General features: G+C 55.0%; 1 protein-coding gene across 2 annotated transcripts in view; it reads left to right on the top strand.

Annotated features, from left to right (window-relative positions):
- The window catches only part of ALAS2 (5'-aminolevulinate synthase 2), an 83,178-nt gene that overhangs the window by 22,231 nt on the left and 34,339 nt on the right, over nt 1-26,608 (top strand). For both annotated transcript variants that reach the window (XM_069209372.1, XM_069209373.1), the window contains exon 2: nt 24,306-24,496. In XM_069209372.1, the coding sequence (XP_069065473.1) occupies nt 24,322-24,496 (175 nt within the window). In that variant the 5' untranslated portion in view covers nt 24,306-24,321. The remainder of the gene's footprint in view (nt 1-24,305; nt 24,497-26,608) is intronic.

Raw genomic sequence — 26,608 nt, 5'->3', positions numbered from 1 at the left:
TGGACCACAACTGGTTGCATATTACACACTCCCCTGGGTCACTCCTGGGGCTCATCAGTGCATGGACCAGAGCTGGTTGCATATTACACACTCCTCTGGGTCACTCCCTGGCTCATCAGTGCATGGAGCACAGCTGGTTGCATATTACACACTCCTCTGGGTCACTCCCGGGGCTCATCAGTGCATGGACCACAACTGGTTCATATTACACACTCCTCTGGGTCACTCCTGGGGCTCATCAGTGCATGGGCCACAGCTGGTTGCATATTACACACTCCTCTGGGTCACTCCTTGGCTCATCAGTGCATGGGCCACAGCTGGTTGCATATTACACACTCCTCTGGGTCACTCCTGGGGCTCATCAGTGCATGGACCACAGCTGGTTGCATATTACACACTCCTCTGGGTCACTCCTAGGGCTCATCAGTGCATGGGCCACAGCTAGTTGCATATTACACACTCCTCTGGGTCACTCCTGGGGCTCATCAGAGCATGGACCACAGCTGGTTACATATTGCACACTCCCCTGGGTCACTCCCTGGCTCATCAGTGCATGGACCACAGCTGGTTGCATATTACACACTCCTCTGGGTCACTCCTGGGGCTCATCAGTGCATGGAGCACAGCTGGTTGCATATTACACACTCCTCTGGGTCACTCCTGGGGCTCATCAGTGCATGGAGCACAGCTGGTTGCATATTACACACTCCTCTGGGTCACTCCCTGGCTCATCAGTGCATGGGCCACAGCTGGTTGCATATTACACACTCCTCTGGGTCACTCCTGGGGCTCATCGTGCATGGACCACAGCTGGTTGCATATTACACACTCCTCTGGGTCACTCCTAGGGCTCATCAGTGCATGGGCCACAGCTGGTTGCATATTACACACTCCTCTGGGTCACTCCTGGGGCCCATCAGTGTATGGACCACAGCTGGATGCATATTACACACTCCTCTGGGTCACTCCCTGGCTCATCAGTGCATGGACCACAACTGGTTCATATTACACACTCCTCTGGGTCACTCCCTGGCTCATCAGTGCATGGACCACAGCTGGTTGCATATTACACACTCCTCTGGTTCACTCCTGGGGCTCATCAGTGCATGGACCACAGCTGGATGCATATTACACACTCCTCTGGGTCACTCCTGGGGCTCATCAGTGCATGGAGCACAGCTGGTTGCATATTACACACTCCTCTCGGTCACTCCCTGGCTCATCAGTGCATGGGGCTCAGCTGGATGCATATTACACACTCCTCTGGGTCACTCCTGGGGCTCATCAGTGCATGGACCACAGCTGGTTGCATATTACACACTCCCCTGGGTCACTCCCGAGGCTCATCAGTGCATGGACCACAGCTGGTTATATATTACATACTCCTCTGGGTCACTCCTGGGGCTCATCAGTGCACGGGCCACAGCTGGTTGCATATTACACACTCCTCTGGGTCACTCCTGGGGCTCATCAGTGCATGGACCACAACTGGTTGCATATTACACACTCCTCAGGGTCACTCCTGGGGCTCATCAGTGCATGGACCACAGCTGGATGCATATTACACACTCCTCTGGGTCACTCCTGGGGGTCATCAGTGCATGGACCACAACTGGTTGCATATTACACCCTCCTCAGGGTCACTCCTGGGGCTCATCAGTGCATGGACAACAGCTGGATGCATATTACACACTCCTCTGGGTCACTCCCTGGCTCATCAGTGCATGGACCACAACTGGTTGCATATTACACACTCCTCTGGGTCACTCCTGGGGCTCATCAGTGCATGGACCACAGCTGGTTGCATATTACACACTCCTCTGGGTCACTCCCTGGCTCATCAGTGCATTGAGCACAGCTGGTTGCATATTACACACTCCTCTGGGTCACTCCCGGGGCTCATCGGTGCATGGACCACATCTGGTTGCATATTACACACTCCTCTGGGTCACTCCTGGGGCTCATCGGTGCATGGACCACAACTGGTTGCATATTACACACTCCTCAGGGTCACTCCTGGGGCTCATCAGTGCATGGACCACAGCTGGATGCATATTACACACTCCTCTGGGTCACTCCTGGGGCTCATCAGTGCATGGACCACAGCTGGTTGCATATTACACACTCCTCTGGGTCACTCCCTGGCTCATCAGTGCATGGAGCACAGCTGGTTGCATATTACACACTCCTCTGGGTCACTCCCGGGGCTCATCAGTGCATGGACCACAACTGGTTCATATTACACACTCCTCTGGGTCACTCCTGGGGCTCATCAGTGCATGGAGCACAGCTGGTTGCATATTACACACTCCTCTGGGTCACTCCTGGGGCTCATCAGTGCATCGACCACAGCTGGATGCATATTACACACTCCTCTGGGTCACTCCTGGGGCTCATCAGTGCATGGACCACAGCTGGTTTCATATTACACACTCCTTTGGGTCACTCCTGGGGATCATCAGTGCATGGACCACAGCTGGTTGCATACTACACACTCCTCTGGGTCACTCCTGGGGCTCATCAGTGCATGGGCCACAGCTGGTTGCATATTACACACTCCTCTGGGTCACAGCTGGTTGCATATTACACACTCCTCTGGGTCACTCCTGGGGCCCATCAGTGTATGGACCACAGCTGGATGCATATTACACGCTCCTCTGGGTCACTCCCTGGCTCATCAGTGCATGGACCACAACTGGTTCATATTACACACTCCTCTGGGTCACTCCCTGGCTCATCAGCGCATGGGGCTCAGCTGGATGCATATTACACACTCCCCTGGGTCACTCCCTGGCTCATCAGTGCATGGAGCACAGCTGGTTGCATATTACACACTCCTCTGGGTCACTCCCTGGCTCATCAGTGCATGGGGCTCAGCTGGATGCATATTACACACTCCTCTGGGTCACTCCTGGGGCTCATCAGTGCATGGACCACAGCTGGTTGCATATTACACACTCCCCTGGGTCACTCCCGGGGCTCATCAGTGCATGGACCACAGCTGGTTACATATTACACACTCCTCTGGGTCACTCCTGGGGCTCATCAGTGCACGGGCCACAGCTGGTTGCATATTACACACTCCTCTGGGTCACTCCCTGGCTCATCAGTGCATGGGGCTCAGCTGGATGCATATTACACACTCCTCTGGGTCACTCCTGGGGCTCATCAGTGCATGGACCACAGCTGGATGCATATTACACACTTCTCTGGGTCACTCCTGGGGCTCATCAGTGCATGGACCACAACTGGTTGCATATTACACACTCCTCAGGGTCACTCCTGGGGCTCATCAGTGCATGGACCACAGCTGGATGCATATTACACACTCCTCTGGGTCACTCGTGGGGCTCATCAGTGCATGGACCACAACTGGTTGCATATTACACACTCCTCAGGGTCACTCCTGGGGCTTATCAGTGCATGGACCACAGCTGGATGCATATTACACACTCCTCTGGGTCACTCCCTGGCTCATCAGTGCATGGACCACAACTGGTTGCATATTACACACTCCTCTGGGTCACTCCTGGGGCTCATCAGTGCATGGACCACAGCTGGTTGCATATTACACACTCCTCTGGGTCACTCCCTGGCTCATCAGTGCATGGAGCACAGCTGGTCCCATATTACACACTCCTCTGGGTCACTCCCGGGGCTCGTTGGTGCATGGACCACATCTGGTTGCATATTACACACTCCTCTGGGTCACTCCTGGGGCTCATCGGTGCATGGACCACAACTGGTTGCATATTACACACTCCTCAGGGTCACTCCTGGGGCTCATCAGTGCATGGACCACAGCTGGATGCATATTACACACTCCTCTGGGTCACTCCCTGGCTCATCAGTGCATGGACCACAACTGGTTGCATATTACACACTCCCCTGGGTCACTCCTGGGGCTCATCAGTGCATGGACCACAGCTGGTTGCATATTACACACTCCTCTGGGTCACTCCCTGGCTCATCAGTGCATGGAGCACAGCTGGTTGCATATTACACACTCCTCTGGGTCACTCCCGGGGCTCATCAGTGCATGGACCACAACTGGTTCATATTACACACTCCTCTGGGTCACTCCTGGGGCTCATCAGTGCATGGAGCACAGCTGGTTGCATATTACACACTCCTCTGGGTCACTCCTGGGGCTCATCAGTGCATCGACCACAGCTGGATGCATATTACACACTCCTCTGGGTCACTCCTGGGGCTCATCAGTGCATGGACCACAGCTGGTTTCATATTACACACTCCTCTGGGTCACTCCTGGGGCTCATCAGTGCATGGACCACAGCTGGTTGCATATTACACACTCCTCTGGGTCACTCCTGGGGCTCATCAGTGCATGGGCCACAGCTGATTGCATATTACACACTCCTCTGGGTCACTCCCTGGCTCATCAGTGCATGGGCCACAGCTGGATGCATATTACACACTCCTCTGGGTCACTCCTGGGGCCCATCAGTGTATGGACCACAGCTGGATGCATATTACACACTCCTCTGGGTCACTCCCTGGGTCATCAGTGCATGGACCACAACTGGTTCATATTACACACTCCTCTGGGTCACTCCCTGGCTCATCAGTGCATGGGGCTCAGCTGGATGCATATTACACACTCCCCTGGGTCACTCCCTGGCTCATCAGTGCATGGACCACAGCTGGTTGCATATTACACACTCCTCTGGGTCACTCCTGAGGCTCATCGGTGCATGGACCACAGCTGGATGCATATTACACACTCCTCTGGGTCACTCCCTGGCTCATCAGTGCATGGGGCTCAGCTGGATGCATATTACACACTCCTCAGGGTCACTCCTGGGGCTCATCAGTGCATGGACCACAACTGGTTGCACATTACACACTCCTCTGGGTCACTCCCGGGGCTCATCAGTGCATGGACCACAACTGGTTGCATATTACACACTCCTCAGGGTCACTCCTGGGGCTCATCAGTGCATGGACCACACCTGGTTGCATATTACACACTCCTCTGGGTCACTCCCGGGGCTCATCAGTGCATGGACCACAGCTGGATGCATATTACACACTCCTCTGGGTCACTCGTGGGGCTCATCAGTGCATGGACCACAACTGGTTGCATATTACACACTCCTCAGGGTCACTCCTGGGGCTTATCAGTGCATGGACCACAGCTGGATGCATATTACACACTCCTCTGGGTCACTCCCTGGCTCATCAGTGCATGGACCACAACTGGTTGCATATTACACACTCCTCTGGGTCACTCCTGGGGCTCATCAGTGCATGGACCACAGCTGGTTGCATATTACACACTCCTCTGGGTCACTCCCTGGCTCATCAGTGCATGGAGCACAGCTGGTCCCATATTACACACTCCTCTGGGTCACTCCCGGGGCTCACTGGTGCATGGACCACATCTGGTTGCATATTACACACTCCTCTGGGTCACTCCTGGGGCTCATCGGTGCATGGACCACAACTGGTTGCATATTACACACTCCTCAGGGTCACTCCTGGGGCTCATCAGTGCATGGACCACAGCTGGATGCATATTACACACTCCTCTGGGTCACTCCCTGGCTCATCAGTGCATGGACCACAACTGGTTGCATATTACACACTCCCCTGGGTCACTCCTGGGGCTCATCAGTGCATGGACCACAGCTGGTTGCATATTACACACTCCTCTGGGTCACTCCCTGGCTCATCAGTGCATGGAGCACAGCTGGTTGCATATTACACACTCCTCTGGGTCACTCCCGGGGCTCATCAGTGCATGGACCACAACTGGTTCATATTACACACTCCTCTGGGTCACTCCTGGGGCTCATCAGTGCATGGAGCACAGCTGGTTGCATATTACACACTCCTCTGGGTCACTCCTGGGGCTCATCAGTGCATCGACCACAGCTGGATGCATATTACACACTCCTCTGGGTCACTCCTGGGGCTCATCAGTGCATGGACCACAGCTGGTTTCATATTACACACTCCTCTGGGTCACTCCTGGGGCTCATCAGTGCATGGACCACAGCTGGTTGCATATTACACACTCCTCTGGGTCACTCCTGGGGCTCATCAGTGCATGGGCCACAGCTGATTGCATATTACACACTCCTCTGGGTCACTCCCTGGCTCATCAGTGCATGGGCCACAGCTGGTTGCATATTACACACTCCTCTGGGTCACTCCTGGGGCCCATCAGTGTATGGACCACAGCTGGATGCATATTACACACTCCTCTGGGTCACTCCCTGGGTCATCAGTGCATGGACCACAACTGGTTCATATTACACACTCCTCTGGGTCACTCCCTGGCTCATCAGTGCATGGGGCTCAGCTGGATGCATATTACACACTCCCCTGGGTCACTCCCTGGCTCATCAGTGCATGGACCACAGCTGGTTGCATATTACACACTCCTCTGGGTCACTCCTGAGGCTCATCGGTGCATGGACCACAGCTGGATGCATATTACACACTCCTCTGGGTCACTCCCTGGCTCATCAGTGCATGGGGCTCAGCTGGATGCATATTACACACTCCTCTGGGTCACTCCTGGGGCTCATCAGTGCATGGACCACAACTGGTTGCACATTACACACTCCTCTGGGTCACTCCCGGGGCTCATCAGTGCATGGACCACAACTGGTTGCATATTACACACTCCTCAGGGTCACTCCTGGGGCTCATCAGTGCATGGACCACACCTGGTTGCATATTACACACTCCTCTGGGTCACTCCCGGGGCTCATCAGTGCATGGACCACAGCTGGTTACATATTACACACTCCTCTGGGTCACTCTTGGGGCTCATCAGTGCACGGGCCACAGCTGGTTGCATATTACACACTCCTCTGGGTCATGCCCTGGCTCATCAGTGCATGGGGCTCAGCTGGATGCATATTACGCACTCCTCTCGGTCACTCCTGGGGCTCATCAGTGCCTGGACCACAGCTGGATGCATATTACACACTTCTCTGGGTCACTCCTGGGGCTCATCAGTGCATGGACCACAACTGGTTGCATATTACACACTCCTCAGGGTCACTCCTGGGGCTCATCAGTGCATGGACCATAGCTGGATGCATATCACACACTCCTCTGGGTCACTCCTGGGGCCCATCAGTGTATGGACCACAGCTGGATGCATATTACACACTCCTCTGGGTCACTCCCTGGCTCATCAGTGCATGGACCACAACTGGTTCATATTACACACTCCTCTGGGTCACTCCCTGGCTCATCAGTGCATGGGGCTTAGCTGGATGCATATTACACACTCCCCTGGGTCACTCCCTGGCTCATCAGTGCATGGAGCACAGCTGGTTGCATATTACACACTCCTCTGGGTCACTCCCTGACTCATCAGTGCATGGGGCTCAGCTGGATGCATATTACACACTCCTCTGGGTCACTCCTGGGGCTCATCAGTGCATGGACCACAACTGGTTGCATATTACACACTCCTCTGGGTCACTCCCTGGCTCATCAGTGCATGGAGCACAGCTGGTTGCACATTACACACCCCTCTAGGTCACTCCTGGGGCTCATCAGTGCATGGACCACAGCTGGATGCATATTACACACTCCCCTGGGTCACTCCCTGGCTCATCAGTGCCTGGAGCACAGCTGGTTGCATATTACACACTCCTCTGGGTCACTCCCTGGCTCATCAGTGCATGGGGCTCAGCTGGATGCATATTACACACTCCTCTGGGTCACTCCTGGGGCTCATCAGTGCATGGACCACAGCTGGTTGCATATTACACACTCCCCTGGGTCACTCCCGGGGCTCATCAGTGCATGGACCACAGCTGGTTGCATATTACACACTCCCCTGGGTCACTCTTGGGGCTCATCAGTGCACGGGCCACAGCTGGTTGCATATTACACACTCCTCTGGGTCACTCCCTGGCTCATCAGTGCATGGGGCTCAGCTGGATGCATATTACACACTCCTCTGGGTCACTCCTGGGGCTCATCAGTGCATGGACCACAGCTGGATGCATATTACACACTCCTCTGGGTCACTCCTGGGGCTCATCAGTGCATGGACCACAACTGGTTGCATATTACACACTCCTCAGGGTCACTCCTGGGGCTCATCAGTGCATGGACCACAGCTGGATGCATATTACACACTCCTCTGGGTCACTCCTGGTGCTCATCAGTGCATGGACCACAACTGGTTGCATATTACACACTCCTCTGGGTCACTCCTGGGGCTCATCAGTGCATGGGCCACAGCTGATTGCATATTACACACTCCTCTGGGTCACTCCCTGGCTCATCAGTGCATGGGCCACAGCTGGATGCATATTACACACTCCTCTGGGTCACTCCTGGGGCCCATCAGTGTATGGACCACAGCTGGATGCATATTACACACTCCTCTGGGTCACTCCCTGGCTCATCAGTGCATGGACCACAACTGGTTCATATTACACACTCCTCTGGGTCACTCCCTGGCTCATCAGTGCATGGGGCTCAGCTGGATGCATATTACACACTCCCCTGGGTCACTCCCTGGCTCATCAGTGCATGGACCACAGCTGGTTGCATATTACACACTCCTCTGGGTCACTCCTGAGGCTCATCGGTGCATGGACCACAGCTGGATGCATATTACACACTCCTCTGGGTCACTCCCTGGCTCATCAGTGCATGGGGCTCAGCTGGATGCATATTACACACTCCTCAGGGTCACTCCTGGGGCTCATCAGTGCATGGACCACAACTGGTTGCACATTACACACTCCTCTGGGTCACTCCCGGGGCTCATCAGTGCATGGACCACAACTGGTTGCATATTACACACTCCTCAGGGTCACTCCTGGGGCTCATCAGTGCATGGACCACACCTGGTTGCATATTACACACTCCTCTGGGTCACTCCCGGGGCTCATCAGTGCATGGACCACAGCTGGATGCATATTACACACTCCTCTGGGTCACTCGTGGGGCTCATCAGTGCATGGACCACAACTGGTTGCATATTACACACTCCTCAGGGTCACTCCTGGGGCTTATCAGTGCATGGACCACAGCTGGATGCATATTACACACTCCTCTGGGTCACTCCCTGGCTCATCAGTGCATGGACCACAACTGGTTGCATATTACACACTCCTCTGGGTCACTCCTGGGGCTCATCAGTGCATGGACCACAGCTGGTTGCATATTACACACTCCTCTGGGTCACTCCCTGGCTCATCAGTGCATGGAGCACAGCTGGTCCCATATTACACACTCCTCTGGGTCACTCCCGGGGCTCACTGGTGCATGGACCACATCTGGTTGCATATTACACACTCCTCTGGGTCACTCCTGGGGCTCATCGGTGCATGGACCACAACTGGTTGCATATTACACACTCCTCAGGGTCACTCCTGGGGCTCATCAGTGCATGGACCACAGCTGGATGCATATTACACACTCCTCTGGGTCACTCCCTGGCTCATCAGTGCATGGACCACAACTGGTTGCATATTACACACTCCCCTGGGTCACTCCTGGGGCTCATCAGTGCATGGACCACAGCTGGTTGCATATTACACACTCCTCTGGGTCACTCCCTGGCTCATCAGTGCATGGAGCACAGCTGGTTGCATATTACACACTCCTCTGGGTCACTCCCGGGGCTCATCAGTGCATGGACCACAACTGGTTCATATTACACACTCCTCTGGGTCACTCCTGGGGCTCATCAGTGCATGGAGCACAGCTGGTTGCATATTACACACTCCTCTGGGTCACTCCTGGGGCTCATCAGTGCATCGACCACAGCTGGATGCATATTACACACTCCTCTGGGTCACTCCTGGGGCTCATCAGTGCATGGACCACAGCTGGTTTCATATTACACACTCCTCTGGGTCACTCCTGGGGCTCATCAGTGCATGGACCACAGCTGGTTGCATATTACACACTCCTCTGGGTCACTCCTGGGGCTCATCAGTGCATGGGCCACAGCTGATTGCATATTACACACTCCTCTGGGTCACTCCCTGGCTCATCAGTGCATGGGCCACAGCTGGTTGCATATTACACACTCCTCTGGGTCACTCCTGGGGCCCATCAGTGTATGGACCACAGCTGGATGCATATTACACACTCCTCTGGGTCACTCCCTGGGTCATCAGTGCATGGACCACAACTGGTTCATATTACACACTCCTCTGGGTCACTCCCTGGCTCATCAGTGCATGGGGCTCAGCTGGATGCATATTACACACTCCCCTGGGTCACTCCCTGGCTCATCAGTGCATGGACCACAGCTGGTTGCATATTACACACTCCTCTGGGTCACTCCTGAGGCTCATCGGTGCATGGCTGGATGCATATTACACACTCCTCTGGGTCACTCCCTGGCTCATCAGTGCATGGGGCTCAGCTGGATGCATATTACACACTCCTCTGGGTCACTCCTGGGGCTCATCAGTGCATGGACCACAACTGGTTGCACATTACACACTCCTCTGGGTCACTCCCGGGGCTCATCAGTGCATGGACCACAACTGGTTGCATATTACACACTCCTCAGGGTCACTCCTGGGGCTCATCAGTGCATGGACCACACCTGGTTGCATATTACACACTCCTCTGGGTCACTCCCGGGGCTCATCAGTGCATGGACCACAGCTGGTTACATATTACACACTCCTCTGGGTCACTCCCGGGGCTCATCAGTGCATGGACCACAACTGGTTCATATTACACACTCCTCTGGGTCACTCCTGGGGCTCATCAGTGCATGGAGCACAGCTGGTTGCATATTACACACTCCTCTGGGTCACTCCTGGGGCTCATCAGTGCATCGACCACAGCTGGATGCATATTACACACTCCTCTGGGTCACTCCTGGGGCTCATCAGTGCATGGACCACAGCTGGTTTCATATTACACACTCCTCTGGGTCACTCCTGGGGCTCATCAGTGCATGGACCACAGCTGGTTGCATATTACACACTCCTCTGGGTCACTCCTGGGGCTCATCAGTGCATGGGCCACAGCTGATTGCATATTACACACTCCTCTGGGTCACTCCCTGGCTCATCAGTGCATGGGCCACAGCTGGTTGCATATTACACACTCCTCTGGGTCACTCCTGGGGCCCATCAGTGTATGGACCACAGCTGGATGCATATTACACACTCCTCTGGGTCACTCCCTGGGTCATCAGTGCATGGACCACAACTGGTTCATATTACACACTCCTCTGGGTCACTCCCTGGCTCATCAGTGCATGGGGCTCAGCTGGATGCATATTACACACTCCCCTGGGTCACTCCCTGGCTCATCAGTGCATGGACCACAGCTGGTTGCATATTACACACTCCTCTGGGTCACTCCTGAGGCTCATCGGTGCATGGACCACAGCTGGATGCATATTACACACTCCTCTGGGTCACTCCCTGGCTCATCAGTGCATGGGGCTCAGCTGGATGCATATTACACACTCCTCTGGGTCACTCCTGGGGCTCATCAGTGCATGGACCACAACTGGTTGCACATTACACACTCCTCTGGGTCACTCCCGGGGCTCATCAGTGCATGGACCACAACTGGTTGCATATTACACACTCCTCAGGGTCACTCCTGGGGCTCATCAGTGCATGGACCACACCTGGTTGCATATTACACACTCCTCTGGGTCACTCCCGGGGCTCATCAGTGCATGGACCACAGCTGGTTACATATTACACACTCCTCTGGGTCACTCTTGGGGCTCATCAGTGCACGGGCCACAGCTGGTTGCATATTACACACTCCTCTGGGTCATGCCCTGGCTCATCAGTGCATGGGGCTCAGCTGGATGCATATTACGCACTCCTCTGGGTCACTCCTGGGGCTCATCAGTGCCTGGACCACAGCTGGATGCATATTACACACTTCTCTGGGTCACTCCTGGGGCTCATCAGTGCATGGACCACAACTGGTTGCATATTACACACTCCTCAGGGTCACTCCTGGGGCTCATCAGTGCATGGACCATAGCTGGATGCATATCACACACTCCTCTGGGTCACTCCTGGGGCCCATCAGTGTATGGACCACAGCTGGATGCATATTACACACTCCTCTGGGTCACTCCCTGGCTCATCAGTGCATGGACCACAACTGGTTCATATTACACACTCCTCTGGGTCACTCCCTGGCTCATCAGTGCATGGGGCTTAGCTGGATGCATATTACACACTCCCCTGGGTCACTCCCTGGCTCATCAGTGCATGGAGCACAGCTGGTTGCATATTACACACTCCTCTGGGTCACTCCCTGACTCATCAGTGCATGGGGCTCAGCTGGATGCATATTACACACTCCTCTGGGTCACTCCTGGGGCTCATCAGTGCATGGACCACAACTGGTTGCATATTACACACTCCTCTGGGTCACTCCCTGGCTCATCAGTGCATGGAGCACAGCTGGTTGCATATTACACACCCCTCTAGGTCACTCCTGGGGCTCATCAGTGCATGGACCACAGCTGGATGCATATTACACACTCCCCTGGGTCACTCCCTGGCTCATCAGTGCCTGGAGCACAGCTGGTTGCATATTACACACTCCTCTGGGTCACTCCCTGGCTCATCAGTGCATGGGGCTCAGCTGGATGCATATTACACACTCCTCTGGGTCACTCCTGGGGCTCATCAGTGCATGGACCACAGCTGGTTGCATATTACACACTCCCCTGGGTCACTCCCGGGGCTCATCAGTGCATGGACCACAGCTGGTTGCATATTACACACTCCCCTGGGTCACTCTTGGGGCTCATCAGTGCACGGGCCACAGCTGGTTGCATATTACACACTCCTCTGGGTCACTCCTGGGGCTCATCAGTGCATGGACCACAGCTGGATGCATATTACACACTCCTCTGGGTCACTCCTGGGGCTCATCAGTGCATGGACCACAGCTGGATGCATATTACACACTCCTCTGGGTCACTCCTGGGGCTCATCAGTGCATGGGGCTCAGCTGGATGCATATTACACACTCCCCTGGGTCACTCCCTGGCTCATCAGTGCATGGACCACAGCTGGTTGCATATTACACACTCCTCTGGGTCACTCCTGAGGCTCATCGGTGCATGGACCACAGCTGGATGCATATTACACACTCCTCTGGGTCACTCCCTGGCTCATCAGTGCATGGGGCTCAGCTGGATGCATATTACACACTCCTCAGGGTCACTCCTGGGGCTCATCAGTGCATGGACCACAACTGGTTGCACATTACACACTCCTCTGGGTCACTCCCGGGGCTCATCAGTGCATGGACCACAACTGGTTGAATATTACACACTCCTCAGGGTCACTCCTGGGGCTCATCAGTGCATGGACCACACCTGGTTGCATATTACACACTCCTCTGGGTCACTCCCGGGGCTCATCAGTGCATGGACCACAGCTGGATGCATATTACACACTCCTCTGGGTCACTCGTGGGGCTCATCAGTGCATGGACCACAACTGGTTGCATATTACACACTCCTCAGGGTCACTCCTGGGGCTTATCAGTGCATGGACCACAGCTGGATGCATATTACACACTCCTCTGGGTCACTCCCTGGCTCATCAGTGCATGGACCACAACTGGTTGCATATTACACACTCCTCTGGGTCACTCCTGGGGCTCATCAGTGCATGGACCACAGCTGGTTGCATATTACACACTCCTCTGGGTCACTCCCTGGCTCATCAGTGCATGGAGCACAGCTGGTCCCATATTACACACTCCTCTGGGTCACTCCCGGGGCTCACTGGTGCATGGACCACATCTGGTTGCATATTACACACTCCTCTGGGTCACTCCTGGGGCTCATCGGTGCATGGACCACAACTGGTTGCATATTACACACTCCTCAGGGTCACTCCTGGGGCTCATCAGTGCATGGACCACAGCTGGATGCATATTACACACTCCTCTGGGTCACTCCCTGGCTCATCAGTGCATGGACCACAACTGGTTGCATATTACACACTCCCCTGGGTCACTCCTGGGGCTCATCAGTGCATGGACCACAGCTGGTTGCATATTACACACTCCTCTGGGTCACTCCCTGGCTCATCAGTGCATGGAGCACAACTGGTTGCATATTACACACTCCTCTGGGTCACTCCCGGGGCTCATCAGTGCATGGACCACAACTGGTTCATATTACACACTCCTCTGGGTCACTCCTGGGGCTCATCAGTGCATGGAGCACAGCTGGTTGCATATTACACACTCCTCTGGGTCACTCCTGGGGCTCATCAGTGCATCGACCACAGCTGGATGCATATTACACACTCCTCTGGGTCACTCCTGGGGCTCATCAGTGCATGGACCACAGCTGGTTTCATATTACACACTCCTCTGGGTCACTCCTGGGGCTCATCAGTGCATGGACCACAGCTGGTTGCATATTACACACTCCTCTGGGTCACTCCTGGGGCTCATCAGTGCATGGGCCACAGCTGATTGCATATTACACACTCCTCTGGGTCACTCCCTGGCTCATCAGTGCATGGGCCACAGCTGGTTGCATATTACACACTCCTCTGGGTCACTCCTGGGGCCCATCAGTGTATGGACCACAGCTGGATGCATATTACACACTCCTCTGGGTCACTCCCTGGGTCATCAGTGCATGGACCACAACTGGTTCATATTACACACTCCTCTGGGTCACTCCCTGGCTCATCAGTGCATGGGGCTCAGCTGGATGCATATTACACACTCCCCTGGGTCACTCCCTGGCTCATCAGTGCATGGACCACAGCTGGTTGCATATTACACACTCCTCTGGGTCACTCCTGAGGCTCATCGGTGCATGGACCACAGCTGGATGCATATTACACACTCCTCTGGGTCACTCCCTGGCTCATCAGTGCATGGGGCTCAGCTGGATGCATATTACACACTCCTCTGGGTCACTCCTGGGGCTCATCAGTGCATGGACCACAACTGGTTGCACATTACACACTCCTCTGGGTCACTCCCGGGGCTCATCAGTGCATGGACCACAACTGGTTGCATATTACACACTCCTCAGGGTCACTCCTGGGGCTCATCAGTGCATGGACCACACCTGGTTGCATATTACACACTCCTCTGGGTCACTCCCGGGGCTCATCAGTGCATGGACCACAGCTGGTTACATATTACACACTCCTCTGGGTCACTCTTGGGGCTCATCAGTGCACGGGCCACAGCTGGTTGCATATTACACACTTCTCTGGGTCACTCCTGGGGCTCATCAGTGCATGGGCCACAGCTGGTTGCATATTACACACCCCTCTAGGTCACTCCTGGGGCTCATCAGTGCATGGACCACAGCTGGATGCATATTACACACTCCCCTGGGTCACTCCCTGGCTCATCAGTGCCTGGAGCACAGCTGGTTGCATATTACACACTCCTCTGGGTCACTCCCTGGCTCATCAGTGCATGGGGCTCAGCTGGATGCATATTACACACTCCTCTGGGTCACTCCTGGGGCTCATCAGTGCATGGACCACAGCTGGTTGCATATTACACACTCCCCTGGGTCACTCCCGGGGCTCATCAGTGCATGGACCACAGCTGGTTGCATATTACACACTCCCCTGGGTCACTCTTGGGGCTCATCAGTGCACGGGCCACAGCTGGTTGCATATTACACACTCCTCTGGGTCACTCCCTGGCTCATCAGTGCATGGGGCTCAGCTGGATGCATATTACACACTCCTCTGGGTCACTCCTGGGGCTCATCAGTGCATGGACCACAGCTGGATGCATATTACACACTCCTCTGGGTCACTCCTGGGGCTCATCAGTGCATGGACCACAATTGGTTGCATATTACACACTCCTCAGGGTCACTCCTGGGGCTCATCAGTGCATGGACCACAGCTGGATGCATATTACACACTCCTCTGGGTCACTCCTGGTGCTCATCAGTGCATGGACCACAACTGGTTGCATATTACACACTCCTCAGGGTCACTCCTGGGGCTCATCAGTGCATGGACCACAGCTGGATGCATATTACACACTCCTCTGGGTCACTCCCTGGCTCATCAGTGCATGGACCACAACTGGTTGCATATTACACACTCCTCTGGGTCACTCCTGGGGCTCATCAGTGCATGGACCACAGCTGGTTGCATATTACACACTCCTCTGGGTCACTCCCTGGCTCATCAGTGCATGGAGCACAGCTGGTTGCATATTACACACTCCTCTGGGTCACTCCCGGGGCTCATTGGTGCATGGACCACATCTGATTGCATATTACACACTCCTCTGGGTCACTCCTGGGGCTCATCGGTGCATGTACCACAACTGGTTGCATATTACACACTCCTCAGGGTCACTCCTGGGGCTCATCAGTGCATGGACCACAGCTGGATGCATATTACACACTCCTCTGGGTCACTCCCTGGCTCATCAGTGCATGGACCACAACTGGTTGCATATTACACACTCCCCTGGGTCACTCCTGGGGCTCATCAGTGCATGGACCACAGCTGGTTGCATATTACACACTCCTCTGGGTCACTCCCTGGCTCATCAGTGCATGGAGCACAACTGGTTCATATTACACACTCCTCTGGGTCACTCCTGGGGCTCATCAGTGCATGGAGCACAGCTGGTTGCATATTACACACTCCCCTGGGTCACTCCTGGGGCTCATCAGTGCATGGACCATAGCTGGATGCATATTACACACTCCTCTGGGTCACTCCTGGGGCTCATCAGTGCATGGACCACAGCTGGTTGCATATTACACACTCCCCTGGGTCACTCCTGGGGCTCATCAGTGCATGGACCACAGCTGGTTGCACATTACACACTCCTCTGGGTCACTCCTGGGGCTCATCAGTGCATGGACCACAACTGGTTGCATATTACACACTCCTCTGGGTCACTGCCTGGCTCACCAGTGCATGGGCCACAGCTGGTTGCATATTACACACTCCTCTGGGTCACTCCCGGGGCTCATCAGTGCATGGACCACAACTGGTTGCATATTACACACTCCTCTGGGTCACTCCCTGGCTCACCAGTGCATGGGCCACGACTGGTTGCATATTACACACTCCTCTGGGTCACTCCTGGGGCTCATCAGTGCATGGATCACAACTGGTTGCATATTACACACTCCTCTGGGTCACTCCTGGGGCTCGTCAGTGCATGGGCCACAGCTGGTTGCATATTACACACTCCTCAGGGTCACTCCTGGGGCTCATCAGAGCATGGACCACAGCTGGTTGCATATTACAAACTCCTCTGGGTCACTCCTGGGGCTCATCAGTGCATGGGCCACAGCTAGTTGCATATTACACACTCCTCTGGGTCACTCCCTGGCTCATCAGTGCATGGACCACAGCTGGTTGCATATTACACACTCCTCTGAGTCACTCCTGGGGCTCATCAGTGCATGGACCACAGCTGGTTGCATATTACACACTCCCCTCGGTCACTCCCTGGCTCATCAGTGCATGGGGCTCAGCTGGTTGCATACTACACACTCCTCTGGGTCACTCCCTGGCTCATCAGTGCATGGGGCTCAGCTGGATGCATATTACACACTCCTCTGGGTCACTCCTGGGGCTCATCAGTGCATGGACCACAACTGGTTGCATATTACACACTCCTCTGGGTCACTCCTGGGGCTCATCAGTGCATGGGCCACAGCTGGTTGCATATTACACACTCCTCTGGGTCACTCCCGGGGCTCATCAGTGCATGGACCACAACTGGTTGCATATTTCACACTCCTCTGGGTCACTCCTGGGGCTCATCAGTGCATGGACCACAGCTGGTTGCATATTACACACTCCTCTGGGTCACTCCTGGGGCTCATCAGCGCATGGACCACAACTGGTTGCATATTACACACTCCTCTGGGTCACTCCCTGGCTCATCGGTGCTTGGACCACAGCTGGTTGAATATTACACACTCCTCTGGGTCACTCCTGGGGCTCATCAGAGCATGGACCACAACTGGCTACAGTCCCTCCCTCCCCCCGTATACACCCACTCCATCTCTGGTATACACCACACTCCACCCCTAGTCTATAACACTCCAGGTGAGGTCCCTATCAGTCCACCTCTGGTATACACCTGACTCTCCCCTGGTATACACCCCACTTCACCACGGTATAAACCCCCACTTCACCCCGGTATACACCCCACTCCACCTCTGGTATACACCCACTCCACCCCTGGTCTATAACACTCCAGGTGAGGTCCCTATCAGTCCACCTCTGGTATAGACCTGACTCTCCCCTGGTATACACCCCACTTCACCACGGTATACACCCCCACTTCACCCTGGTATACACCCCACTCCACCTCTGGTATACACCCCACTCCGCTCCTGGTATGCACCCCACTTCACCACGGTATACACCCCACTCCCCCTCTGGTATACACCCACTCCACCACTGGTATACACCCCACTCCCCCTCTGGTATACACCCCACTCCTCCCCGGTATTACACCCCCTTCGACCCCTGGTATACACCCCCCCCATATACACCCACTCCAACCCTGGTATACATCCACTCCACCACTGGTATACACCCCACTCCACCTCTGGTATACACCCCACTTCGCCCCTGGTATTGCACCCCACTTCACCACGGTATACACCCCATTCGACCCCTGTTATACACCCCACTCCACCTCTGGTATACACCCCACTCCGCCCCTGGTATTGCACCCCACTTCACCACGGTATACACCCCACTTCACCACGGTATACACCCCACTCCACCACTGGTATACACCCCAGTCCATCTCTCGTATACACCCCAGTCCACCTCTGGTATACACCCCACTCCGCCCCTGGTATACACCCCACTTTACCACGGTATACACCCCACTCCACCTCTGGTATACACCCCACTCTGCCCCGTTATTACACCCCCTTCAACCCCTGGTATACACCCCCCCATATACACCCACTCCACCCCTGGTATACACCCACTCCACCACTGGTCTATAACACTCCAGGTGAGGTCCCTATCAGTCCACCTCTGGTATACACCTGACTCTCCCCTGGTATACACCCCACTTCACCACGGTATACACGCCCACTTCACCCCGGTATACACCCCACTCCACCTCTGGTATACACCCCACTCCGTCCCTGGTAGGCACCCCACTTCACCATGGTATACACCCCACCTCTGGTAAACACCCCACTCCACCCCCGGTATTACACCCCCTTCCTCCCCTGGTATACACCCCCCCATATACACCCACTCCACCTCTGGTATGCACCCCACTCCGGCCCCGGTATTACACCCCCTTCCACCTCTGGTATACACCCACTCCACCCCTGGTATACACCCACTCCACCACTGGAATAAAACCACTCCACCACTGGTATAAACCCACTCCACCCCTGGTATACATCCACTCCGCCCCAGGTATTGCACCCCACTCCACCCCTGGTAAACCCCACTTTATGTCCAGTCCACACTACGCCGCCTTAGGTTCGTCCTCTAGTACACCCCCGGCCTGTGCTCTACCCCACAGACCCCCCCACAGACGGTAGGTGTGCACGGCTGCTTCTCGTCTCGAGGGCTCCTACACTCACGCACATGCGCAGTCTCCGCCACAGACCACCCACTCCAGAACCCTGCTCAGGTGGGGCACACCCGCACCTCCCCCCCCATGTACAGGTCAGCTCCAGTGACCTTCAAGTTCCACCAGGAGGGTGTGTGTGTGGGGGAGGGGGGGTCCAGGACTGTGCTCGCAGGTCTGCAGAGAGTGAATAAGTGAGTGAGTATTCCCACCCACCCCCCTGGGCACAAAAGGAACGCTTCTCATCGCTTCTGCCCTGGGATGGTCAGTGGCACTGAGAGATGCTACCTCAGGTCACAGCGGAGCTTGTGCACCGCTGGGATTAGAACAAAGCCGGTGGAGTCAGGTCACTGACTGTCACCTGCTGGAGATCACACTCAGAATCAGCAGTCGGGGCTTTAATTGGACTTTAATGTCCGCTAAGTAAGGAGTGAGTTATAATTATTTACATATACCCACCCTGACCGCACAGTGCCTGATGAGGAGCCGGGCAGAGCAGTTTGGGAGGTCACTCCACCTGATTACGTCATCAGACCATTTCATTGGAAATTTCAGTCGGTAAAATGGTCCAAGGCCTTGGTTTGGCTGCAGTGGGACCCGAGCCTCGTGCCCTGGTCCCCGCTGACCTCTACCTGGCGAGGGGTCAGCACGCAATGTCCCCCAATGCCCCCCCTTCACCCTCACCCCGGCAGAAGCCCCCGGGATAGGGTACAGTGTGGACCCCTGGCCAGTAATCCCATGTCTGTACAGTGACTCCCCAACCCGTGGGGTGTACCCCCAAACAGCACTAATGCCATGCATGAACCCCGGCCAGTGGCAGTAAAGCTGGCTGTAGGGGACCCCGCATGGAATGCCGCCGAACTCTGGAATGGACCATGGTGGTAATCGATATCTGATAATCAGGGCAATAGTGGTAATCCATATCTGATAATCAGGGCAATAGTGGTAATCCATATTCCCACAATCAGAGCAATAGTGGTAATCGATATTCTGATAATCAGGGCAATAGTGGTAATCGATATTCTGATAATCAGGGCAATAGTGGTAATCCATATCTGATAATCAGGGCAATAGTGGTAATCCATATTCCCACAATCAGAGCAATAGTGGTAATCGATATTCTGATAATCAGGGCAATAGTGGTAATCGATATTCTGATAATCAGGGCAATAGTGGTAATCGATATTCTGATAATCAGGGCAATAGTGGTAATCCATATTCCCACAATCAGAGCAATAGTGGTAATCAATATTCTGATAATCAGGGCAATAGTGAGGGTCGATATAGCGGGTGTCGATATTCTGCTAATTAGTGCAATAGTGGGGGTCGATATTCTCATAGTCAGCAACAGGGGGGTCCATATTTTCATATTCAGGGTAACAGTGAGGTGTCGATATTTTCACAATCGGCAACAGTGGAGTTCGATATTCTAATCAGGAGTGCAGTGGCAATCGATATTCTGATAATTAGGGGCAATAGTGGTAATCGATATTTGTATACTCAGGGCTACACTGGTAATCGATATTCTCGTAATCAGGACTGCAGTGGCAATCACTATTGTGATAATCAGGGCAAGAGCGGGGAGGGTGTATATTCTCATCAGGGCAACAGTGACAATGAATATTATTGAGTAAATATCCATGCAGGATCGCGTTTCTTTCCTTGGCACCGTGGCACATACAACAGAGCCAGAGTTCCTCTCCTTGGCACCGTGGCACACACCGCAGAGCCAGGGCTCCTGTCCTTGGCACCGTGGCACACCCCGCAGAGCCAGAGTTCCTTTCCTTTACACTGTGGCACACACCGCAGAGCCAGGGTTCCGGTCCTTGGCACCGTGGCACACCCCGCAGAGCCAGAGTTCCTTTCCTTTACACTGTGGCACACACCGCAGAGCCAGGGTTCCTGTCCTTGGCACCGTGGCACACCCCGCAGAGCCAGAGTTCCTTTCCTTTACACTGTGGCACACCCCCGCAGAGCCAGGGCTCCTGTCCTTGGCACCGTGGCACACACCCGCAGAGCCAGGGCTCCGGTCCTTGGCACCGTGGCACACCCCCGCAGAGCCAGGGCTCCGGTCCTTGGCACCGTGGCACACCGCAGAGCCAGGGTTCCTCTCCTTGGCACCGTGGCACACACAACAAAGCCAGGGTTCCTGTCCTTGGCACCGTGGCACACACCGCAGAGCCAGGGATCCTGTCCTTTACACTGTGGCACACACCGCAGAGCCAGGGTTCCTGTCCTTGGCACCATGGCACACAGCAGAGCCAGGGTTCCTCTCCTTGGCACCATGGCACACACAACAGAATCAGGGTTCCTCTACTTTACACTGTGGCACATCCCCGCAGAGCCAGGGCTCCTGTCCTTGGCACCGTGGCACACCCCGCAGAGCCAGGGCTCCGGTCCTTGGCACCGTGGCACATACAACAGAGCCAGGGTTCCTCTCCTTGGCACCGTGGCACACACAACAAAGCCAGGGTTCCTGTCCTTGGCACCGTGGCACACACAACAGAGCCAGGGTTCCTGTCCTTGGCACCGTGGCACACACCGCAGAGCCAGGGATCCTGTCCTTGGCACCGTGGCACACACCACAGAGCCAGGGATCCTGTCCTTTACACTGTGGCACACCCCGCAGAGCCAGGGCTTCTGTCCTTGGCACCGTGGCACCCCCCGCAGAGCCAGGGCTCCGGTCCTTGGCACCGTGGCACATACAACAGGGCCAGGGTTCCTGTCCTTGGCACCGTGGCACATACAACAGAGCCAGGGTTCCTGTCCTTGGCACCATGGCACACCGCAGAGCCAGGGTTCCTGTCCTTGGCACCATGGCACACCGCAGAGCCAGGGTTCCTGTCCTTGGCACCATGGCACACAGCAGAGCCAGGGTTCCTCTCCTTGGCACCGTGGCACACCCCGCAGAGCCAGGGTTCCTGTCCTTTACACTGTGGCACACACCGCAGAGCCAGGGATCCTGTCCTTGGCACCATGGCACACCGCAGAGCCAGGGTTCCTGTCCTTGGCACAGTGGCACATACAACAGAGCCAGGGTTCCTGTTCTTGGCACCGTGGCACACACAACAGAACCAGGGTTCCTGTCCTTTACACTGTGGCACACCCCGCAGAGCCAGGGTTCCTGTCCTTGGCACCGTGGCACACAGCAGAGCCAGGGTTCCTCTCCTTGGCACCGTGGCACACACAACAGAACCAGGGATCCTGTCCTTGGCACCGTGGCACACACCACAGAGCCAGGGATCCTGTCCTTGGCACCGTGGCACACACCACAGAGCCAGGGTTCATGTCCGTGGCACACAACGCAGACTCGGGGTCCCTGTCCTTGGCACCATGGCACACAATGCAGAGCCAGGGTTCCTGTCCTTGGCACCGTGGCACACACCACAGAGCCAGGGTTCCTGTCCTTGGCACTGTGGCACACACCCGGAGATCCAGGGTTCTTGTCCGTGGCACACACCGCATACTCAGGGTCCCTGTCCCTGGCACCATGGCACACACTGCAGAGCCAGGGTTCCTGTCCTTGGTACACACCCGCCGACCCAGGGTTCCTGTCCTTGGCACCGTGGCACACACAACAGATCCAGGGTTCCTGCCCTTTACACTGTGGCACACACAACAGATCCAGGGTTCCTGTCCTTGGCACCGTGGCACACAGCAGAGCCAGGGTTCCTCTCCTTGGCACCATGACACCCACCCACAGATCCAGGGTTTCTTCCCTTGGCACCATGGCACACACAACAGAACCAGGGTTCCTGTCCTTTACACTGTGGCACACACCGCAGAGCCAGGGTTCCTGTCCTTGGCACCATGGCACACAGCAGAGCCAGGGTTCCTCTCCTTGGCACCATGGTACACACAACAGAATCAGGGTTCCTGTACTTTACACTGTGGCACACCCCGCAGAGCCAGGGTTCCTGTCCTTGGCACCATGGCACACAGCAGAGCCAGGGTTCCTCTCCTTGGCACCGTGGCACACACAACAGAATCAGGGTTCCTGTCCTTTACACTGTGGCACACACTGCAGAGCCAGGGATCCTGTCCTTTGCACCGTGGCACACACCACAGAGCCAGGGATCCTGTCCTTTACACTATGGCACATACAACAGAGCCAGGGTTCATGTCCGTGGCACACACAGCAGATCCAGGGTTCATGTCCGTGGCACACACCGCAGACTCGGGGTCCCTGTCCTTGGCACCATGGCACACACTGCAGAGCCAGTGTTCATGTCCTTGGCACCGTGGCACACACCACAGAGCCAGGGTTCCTGTCCTTGGCACCGTGGCACACACCCGGAGATCCAGGGTTCTTGTCCGTGGCACACACCGCATACTCAGGGTCCCTGTCCCTGGCACCATGGCACACACTCCAGAGCCAGAGTTCCTGTCCTTGGTACACACCCGCCGACCCAGGGTTCCTGTCCTGGGCACCGTGGCACACACAACAGATCCAGGGTTCCTGTCCTTGGCACCGCGGCACACACCCACAGAGCCAGGGTTCCTGTCCTTGGCACCGTGGCACACACCGCAGAGCCAGGGTTCCTGTCCTTGGCACCACGGCAAACACCCGCAGCGCCAGGGTTCCTTCCATTGGCACAGTGGCACACACCCACAGAGCCAGGGTTCCTGTCCTTGGCACCGTGGCACACACCGCAGAGCCAGGGTTCCTTCTCTTGGCACCGTGGCACACACCCACAGAGCCAGGGCCCAGACTAATGTATGCATGTTTGTGTTTCCCTCTCACACAGATCGCACAACGCCACCATGAGCACAATTCTGCACCGATGCCCCTACCTCAGCCGGGATCCCAGCATCTTCCTGCGTGCCATGCGCCCCATGCTGGTGCGCAGCGCAGAGAGGTGCCCAGTGATGGTGACCCGGAGCCTGTCCGTCTCCAGCGTGGGCCAGCAGCGGAGCAAGGAGACCACGCCAGTCACCGGTGAGTGGGCACTGAGAGGGCACGCTGACTGTGCCAGGGGTGGCCGGGGAGAGGGCAAAGCCTCATACAGATGGGTCTACAGAAGAAACTGTTAGACTCCCCATCAAACCTCTCGGGGTTGGGGCTCTCATGTGCCTAGCTATGCCACCGTGTCAACTGGCTCCGATCTGGTGCCAGCGCTTGTCACAAGATCAGTGCCCAGGACCCCTGGTGACTCCCTTTGTAGACGAGTGCAAGAAACAAGGTGTGCCCTGCCCACAAGGGACCCCGATGCCCTACCCTGAGCCCACAAGGGACCACCAACTGCCTGACCGTGAAGGAGGACCCCCAGCTCTGAACACTTGATGCCCCACCCTCGTAAAAGGCCTCTAGATTCCTTACACCAATAGTGAGCGCACACGCCTTCACTTGTGCACCAGGGACAGGAAGTGCCCTTCTCACTGACCCAAAGATACCTGCTGTCCTTACCCTATGAGACAGCGTTGAGACGACCTGGACGGTAGGCTCTCCTCTCAGCGCTAGGGCAGGATGGGACCCAGGGCCCGTGCGCTCTTGTGCACACACCTGTCCTCCAGGGCGAGGCCTGCCTCTGGGCTGGGGCTGCCTCAGCACCCACAGACCTAGATTTAGCATCCTTGTAAGAGAGCTGTCACTGTAGACTCTCAGCCAACAACCACAACCCTTGCCAGGGTGACCCACAAAAGTCACTTAATTATCCTGTGCCTAACCCTCGGGTAGCTTGGCACAAAAACACTCAAGCTTAACTTAGAGGCAATTTGTAAAGTATTTATGCCACACACAAACAGTAATAAAGTGAAAACACAACACCACAAATGTGCAACTCCAATTTAGAAACATAAAATAACATTCGATAAATAAAACAAGACCAAAATGAGAAAAATCTAATCACCACAATAACACCAAGAAGCAGAAAGCGCTGACTGTGGATATCTGGTCACGCTACACCAGTACAAAGTCACAAGTTCAGAATGACCATGATGTAGTGCGGGCCAGATACAGGGACCAGGTTAGTCCAGCTGAAAAAATTACCTTCTCAAAGTCTGGTGAACAGAGATAAAAACTTTAGGATTTCACAGGAAGAGTTCAACTGATGCCAGTCAAGGGTCCAGGACCTGGGAGGGAACTCTTGGGGATCAGGAACTCACTCCAGTAGAGTCAAGCAGGGCTCAGACAGGTCCAGTTGCAGGTCGAGGCCTCTGGAACCTGTTGTGTCCCTGTATCTCAGAACAGGAGGCTAGCCAACTGATCCTTCTAACTATTCTGGTAGTCGTGGGTTCAAGGAGATGGCCTTCTCTCCTTCAAGTACAGTACCAAGGCAGGCCTCAAGCAGCAGGAGAGTCCTCTGGTAGCAGCAGGGCAGTCCTGTGGAGCACAAGGCAGCCCTTCTATGGTCTTGCGCAGGGACAGGAGTGTACTGAAGAGTTGGTCTGAGGGTCCACAATTTACACGTGGTGTCAGGTTTGAGGTGGAAGAAACTTCTGGAGATTTTTCCCTACAGTTGGCTCTGGAATTTATTTTCTCCCTGCCCACGCTCTTTGGTGCCTCGAGTGATACATGGCTAGTATGAAGTCCCTTGTGCATGTGCAAAGGCAGTTCCTTTGAAATGCAAGTGGGCCATGCCCTCTCATCCCGCCAATGTCTAGTCCTGATTTATGTCACTCTCTGGGAGGCATACACAAAGGCCAACTGCCATGCTAATCACAACCATGTGACTCAGGATGCAGGCTGTAGGCACCAAATGGTTAGGACAAGAAAATGGTCAATTTCTGAAAGCCGCATTTTCAAAATTATGACTTAAAATCCGACTTTACTTTTAAAAGAGATTTAGAGACCAAATATGACACTTCTACCTGTAACCAAACAAAAGTTATTACTGAATAAATGTAATAAGGTAACCTAATGTTACCCTGTGGGAGAGGTAGGCCTCACAGTAGTGAAAAATTATTTTGTGTTTTTTTTTACCACCAGTTCATGTACACATGTACAACTAAAAAGTACATGTCCAACCTTTTAAATACAATGCACCCTGCCTGATGGACTGTTTAGGGCCTAACTTAGGGGTAACATATGTAATAAAAGGGAGTTTTATGC

Source organism: Pleurodeles waltl, chromosome 10 (assembly GCF_031143425.1).
Source record: "Pleurodeles waltl isolate 20211129_DDA chromosome 10, aPleWal1.hap1.20221129, whole genome shotgun sequence".
NCBI classification, from domain to species: domain Eukaryota; kingdom Metazoa; phylum Chordata; class Amphibia; order Caudata; family Salamandridae; genus Pleurodeles; species Pleurodeles waltl.
Note: the sequence above shows the minus strand (reverse complement) of the source record. Positions and strands in the feature narration are given on the sequence as shown.